The following is a 6658-nucleotide window of genomic DNA, read 5'->3' as shown; positions in this document are numbered from 1 at the left end:
TTGCCACTGACCGATCCATCGCTGTTTGAACCCTTCGGGGGCATGTATTTGTGGTAATAACGCATGAATGAGCTCCGCGTCAGCGAACAGTTGTGCTTCGTCGCCTGTACTAGCAGCAGCAGGCGCAGTAGCTTCAGCTATTTTAGTACAGACGTAATCACACTTGTCCAGAGCAGCAGGGTGCATGGCTGGGCACGTTGTTGCTCGCAGCTGTTTATTCACACTAGTGACATGCTTCCCATCATACAGTGCTGATGGTTTTAGAAAATTGAAGACCACATATTCTTTTACAGAACTTTCTTTATTTAAAAACACTTCAGTACAAGACTGACCACACTAGAGTGTCACAAGTTGAAATCACTTTTCTTTTGTCCTCCCCTAACAGAAGAGAGAATATTTTCCTTCTTCAAAACAATGCACAGCTGCTGTCCCTGATAAAACTACAGCGTCGTAAGAACAACTGAAAGCCTTCTGGCTGCAGAACACTATATACACATGCTTCAGTCTGCCAAGCGAACTGGTACATTGTGTGCCAATTCTAGCCACACTTAGGCAAATCAAGCTTTGGCTGGAAAAGCCGAAATGCCGGCAAGAACCGTGCGATGAATGTCAACACATTTACAAAAACCGAAAAAAAAAGGCATTTAAGCATTTACAAGCTGCTCTTCCTGTACAAGCTTTCAAACTGTCTCGTGGAGGGCATGGACACGCATTGACCTCCAGGTCTAAAAGCCCATGCATGAACACACCATGTAAGTACAAACACCTCGTGGATTTCTGTACATTTGTCGGCATTGTCGCACTAGAAATAACAAACTCGCCTTAACACCATTCACATGACCATCGGAGATTAAAAAAAGGAATAAGAGAAACGCACACACTTCATCCAAATAACTGGTGTAAAATAACACGAAAACACAAGGAGAAAATTTCTCTACATTTTACATGTGCTTTTTTTCCCCTCGTGCAAAGGGAGTTGGAAAAATAATACATATCTACAGGACGTGTGTTCTACTCGACGCATCTTAGTCCACTCCTCGCATTTATTTTCAGTGCACCCGAGCACCAGGCTTCTACGTCTACAATTACAAATGTGTCATTGATGCAATTCACAATTACATATTTTTGGCACGTTTACCTAAATCAAGCATAACACCTCTGATGAAGTGCACAACACAAGCCATAAGCGGAGAGTGGGGGTAAGGGAGGGGAGGGCTAGGGACTCTTTGGACTGCTTCATTGGGGGACAGAGCCCCCTGCCATCCATTACCAACAGAATGTAGGCCATCCTATCTTGCAACTTTATCACAGGGAACTGTTCAAGCCATACTATTTTCTTTTCAGACTAAAAAAAATACATCATGGGTCAGTGACAAGCAGTAAGTCTGGTGCCATGGTTACATTGAACAAAGTCGCAGGATGACAATAATTGCACAATTTGCACGGCTCTTGTGCAAAATAAGTATGGAATGTACACATCAGGGAAATGAAAGTTTTTTTTTATGTAACAGACACTAGTTTATTAGCTTCCTAATACTGTCAGTAAAGCTTTCTCTCTTTCTCTCTATAGATATTTATGAGAGAGAGAGAATGTGGAAGAGCTATTCAGGGCCCCGCCCCCTCCGGGAATAGGAAAACTCTCTGCCTATGACACAAGCACAATGTACATTAAATAGCCCAGAAAATGGTTTTATGCAAATAATGCACTTGCAAATCAATTAGTAAATCAGTTCTGCTATGAAAAATGTAACATGCTGAGGGACCATGCCAGAGTTTTATATTGGATGAATGGTTCGAAACAAAGTCCTCTACATGCCAGCCTGTAAATTATAAGAGTCAATCTAAAATCAATACCCTTCAACAAATTTGTTCTGTAAAGCTGTTCGATCGAAGCAAGAAATCGTGTTTTATAGCGCGTTTCTGCATGATTCATGCAGTTCTTTCCATTCTCTGGTGCTGAAAATATACATACTTGACATGGCTACATTAGGCCAGTATACATTGGCTGATGCTAGACCATCGTTCCAAAATCTCATCATTTGAATACTTCCCTTACCACTATTGCACATCAAAACCTGCTGGAGAGCGCTAGCAACGATTGCCTTGCAATCCAACAACACGAGCTTTGACATTGTCATGCGGCCTTGAAGAACTCTGCGGAGCGCAAATATCTTTAGCTATACAGCCTCCGTGACCCTGCACCCAACTATCACTACAGTACATAGGAACAGTTACAAACATACAAAGAAAAAAAAAAGCTGTCACTTTCTTTAGTGAACGTTATTTCAACATTAATTTCAATATCCACAAACTTCTTTATTATTTGGTGTTTAGGATTTTGTGTGCATTCCAGTCACTACAAGGTGTTAGGAAAATGAAACTTAGCGGTGTTTTTCATACGCACAAGTTTTGTTTCCAAAATGGTTGTGTTCACAAAGCGTTAGAGCCACACTACTATTAGACATTTCCTTTCTTTGCATGTGCCAAACCAGGCCGCCAACATTTATTAGAGAGCAGAAAAAAAATCTAGATCCTTCTAGCAGACACGCACACACATGGCACATATTTTACGGCCATGCACGCATGTAAAAAAAAGCATTTATTATATTACGTTATTTGATTTGATATGTAGATGCCCATGTAGTCAGCTGCTTAGCTTATCCACATTTTGCTTTAGAAACTGCCCGTGACACATTTTGTAATGTTGAAACAGGGGTAGAGAGCTTCTTATTTGCTGCAAAGGTCACTCTCTGACATCCAGTGATAACTGGAAGAATGACATCTCTAATGAAGCCTTGGAGCAACGGCACTGGTTACAAGTAGATGCACCTGAATTAGGTACATAATTGAAATACTGTGGTGCCCTCATGAACTTATAGTATTGCATATGCACATGCTCTGTCAACATCAGTAAGCTTGGACGATGCATAACCGAGCAAGAGACGCAACCAAAATCTGCCGTTCTTACTATACAACATAAGCAGGCAAGACGTAGAAAACTGAGCTGAATTAGGAAAAAAAAAAAGATTTCGTTAGCGTTGGTACAGTGCAGAATGCAGACAGAGTTTGTATTCAGTGCATAGAAAAAAAACTGTTGATTTACCTAGTGAAAAAGTGCTACATAACATCAGAAAAACAACATGCATCATTTGAATGCTCAAAATTAGGAAAATGGCAAATTGAGTGCATCGGCCAGAGCACATTCGGTTGTTCATTCCCGCAACAATCTTTCCAGGCTTAATGCAAGTGAATAGAAGATTACTGGTATGCCTCAATCAACACCAACATTTCAGCTTGTTGCCAACTATCAAAAAGCACATCAATATACACCATAATCACGAGGTGCCTAGCACTGCCTCTAACATAAATGCGACAGCTATATGCTAATAAATATTGGGAAAAGTCAGAAGCAAGCTTAGTAGCAGCCTGCTTACATCAAGTTAGAACCCTTCTCCTTTTTATTTATCGTGATACTGACACTCCTCCGGCAGGGAAAGCACAACTCCACAAGGCTCCACAACGCACGTCTTTCAACTTCCAAGTACCGCTGTCTCATTCTCACAGCTGAGAAGGCACATCACGCAAAATGTGCTCGAGCAGCGAAAATTGCAAACAATGTTGGCAGCACAAACGAAAGTCAGAAAGCTTGGCGATGCACTTGGCAGAGAAAAGTTTTCATTCGGAGTACAATGGCACATCAGATTCCATCACGATACTCGTCTTGCCATGTGCCAGCTCATCTAATGCCATTCATTAGCCAGGACAAATACACACTTCTCGAAATTCCGCATGGACAACGTATTTGCGGTTTCATAGTATTGTTGAAATGCGAACAATGCGAGAGTTGTGAGAACAATTACTTTTGCAAAATAGAGCGTCAAAATATTGAAAAAGTACTACCTTGCAAGCATTTACAGAGAAATTTCAGTAGGACAGGGTAATAATATACATAAAAGCAAGTTAGTTATATTTGACATTAATTTTGACACTTTACATGCCGATATCAGCAAGGAAACATTTGAGACTTACTTTATTAAATTAGAATTTAATAACCTTATACTTGCTATAATAAAACTATTACATGATTCAAAACTTTAAATTCTATGACAAAGAAGTACAGCTTGAATACTGGCTAATGACTGACAACATAAAAAAAGGGCAATCACATTTTAGGCACGGTATACCTGCCAAAGGCAAAAATCATAGTACCATGACTTATGGTTGGCATGAATCAAGAGCCAAGTACTAACCGGTGGTTGCATGAAAAAGTTTCAATGCCAGAGAGCTCGCCTGAGAATGTTGAGCATGTTCGGCAAGGCAACGACGCTTGCATCAAAATCACTGTGCCACTTGCATCATGCGAAATGATAGAGATAACATGCTTATGGTGCAACAAACTTATATTATGTAGGTGATGCTCAACCACGGCAGTGTACTCTTAGCGAGAGGAGGAGTATGATTTTCTGTCAACGCTGCACTACTCCACCATATTAAGTACGTAACATCACTACTGCTTTGTTGCTTCAGGGCAAGGTGCCGGAGGAGACTCTGATGAGGTGGCAGAACACAGTAAGCATTATGCATGTTAATTTTCTGTCCATAAGTGTTGATTGAATAGTTTTCTCATATTAAATGTACTCCCACATTAAAAAAAATAATTCTTCATGTGAATGATTTGTGTTATTCAAGTATGCTATCTTAAGAAAAAGCATTTGTAGATATTTGCATATTGTTCAGGAGGTTTACAAATGCCTGCCAGAGCTTTTCTGCTTTACACATCCTGCTTCATAATCTGCTATTTTTGCTCAACATTAAAGCAACAGTTACAAAGACATCCTGATACCCTGAAACTGCAGAAAATTGTAATATCCTGCCATCTGCTACAGGCTCTTGAAGCCACGACCTGCTATGTGCCAACAGACACAAGCAAATATTTTGTGCATGTGTTCAGACAAAAGCAAAAGCACAGGCAAACTGGTGATCTAACGGAAAATTTTGTAAGGCAGCTACAGTTCAACCAGATTATTTGCCCATTTTCGTGCGTGCCACGAGGTCATTTTGGAGCCGGTAAAAATCATTATTTTTACTGGCTCCAAAAAAAAGGCTAACAAAGTTGAGAACAACCTCTAGCTAATTTTTCACCTGTGTTACATCAGGGTAGGCAAAAGTAAGCATGGCAAAACATAATTGATTACAATCGCATGAGCATCTCCAAGTGGTATTTGATTTTGATGCAGAATGCCTGCCCAAGCTAGCCGGATGCTGATAATGTTATTAAGTAGGTAGTCAAAGCACCATATAGGCGCTTCTCTGATCCAGGACCACTTCACTTCTTTTAAGCATAGCTCACATTTTCATCCTTGTAGCTAAACTCTGCAGCTGGCAGTAAAAAGACTTCACACTCATCATGCAAATTTTTTTTTTCTTTCTATAAGATGAAACAAAGTGTATTGCCTAGGGAGTGCCTAAGCTGAATCGACTAGACAGTTTCACATCATGGCAGCAAAGAAATAAATACTCAGTAATATTAAGTACATTAACTCACTTTTTTGTCCAGTTACATTGGCCACAGTAAAAACAGAGTGAATTATGTATATGGAATGTTGCCACTTCAACAAATGAAGCAGTTTGACATTTACACTTGAGGTCGAGTCCTGCCCCGCAGGATATGTCATTATAAGTACAACCGCTGTCGTTAAAGATAAAACTAAATAAAGGAGAATGCTCAGAAGGCTGTTTCTCGAGCTCCATATGAAAGAAAGCAATGTCAGCTGTTCAAAAAGCATAGCAAGTTACAATTACTGGCAATGTTCACGCAGCACTATTTAGTCAACAAAAGTTTCAAATCACAAATATTCATGCCAGAATAAAATGAAACAAAAACTCGAAAACGTTGACATTAAGATTTCACTACAGTCTGTAAAACCTATATATGCCAGTGTGAAATTGAATTCAATTTACTAAAAACATGTGCGAGAAACCTCACTACTAAAAATACACTTCATTAATTAAAGGCTAGGTTTCAATAGCTGTAGTACTTTTCCCAGAGCCTGCACAGAAGTTGTTTGCTTACAGACTTGGCTAACTACACCCTGGCCAAAGCAGACCAAAAGGCTCAGAAGAGAATTCGGCACATTGTACTGTATAGTGTATACAGCCCAATTTTCAAAAAGCTCTAAAATTGTGGAAAAAAGTTCTGTCTTTCCTTTTTGGCATCTGTCAGTCACTCAGTCGTATGATATAAAACATTGAAGAATAATCCAGGCATTCGAAACAGAATAAGCAAATTAAACACAATCTATGCCATGCTGCCAGCACACAGCCGGTAATAAAAGTTTTTTTCAGAGAAGCTGGTCGATCACTGGGTAGAGAAGCGACATGTGCTCGGCTCCCTTGATGGGCAGCTTGTTGACCGAGTAGTGGTGGATCATCTCAGGGATGCTTTCGAAGGGCTTGCTGAACTGGCCCAATATAAACTTCCCGTCTTCGTTGTGCACTATCTTCATGTGCATGAAACCCCGTGCACTCCTGCACAGATAAAGGAGGGGGCAGTGCGTAAATGTAGGTAATGAGGAATACAACCTTTATATTGACATGACCTTTACCTTTAAATAACCATTGCATAGTTTTAGACCTAGCCCTTACTTTTACCTTTCAA

At 40.0% G+C, this 6658-nt stretch overlaps 1 protein-coding gene across 5 annotated transcripts in view; it reads right to left on the bottom strand.

Annotated features, from left to right (window-relative positions):
* Positions 1-282: 282 nt before the first annotated feature.
* LOC119166621 (SH2 domain-containing adapter heavyweight) overlaps positions 283-6658 on the bottom strand; it is a 232187-nt gene continuing 225811 nt past the window's right edge. For all 5 annotated transcript variants that reach the window (XM_075891526.1, XM_075891521.1, XM_075891524.1 and 2 more), the window contains one exon: positions 283-6528. In XM_075891526.1, the coding sequence (XP_075747641.1) occupies positions 6342-6528 (187 nt within the window). In that variant the 3' untranslated portion in view covers positions 283-6341. The remainder of the gene's footprint in view (positions 6529-6658) is intronic.

This window comes from Rhipicephalus microplus, chromosome 1, assembly GCF_043290135.1.
Source record: "Rhipicephalus microplus isolate Deutch F79 chromosome 1, USDA_Rmic, whole genome shotgun sequence".
NCBI lineage: Eukaryota > Metazoa > Arthropoda > Arachnida > Ixodida > Ixodidae > Rhipicephalus > Rhipicephalus microplus.
Note: the sequence above shows the minus strand (reverse complement) of the source record. Positions and strands in the feature narration are given on the sequence as shown.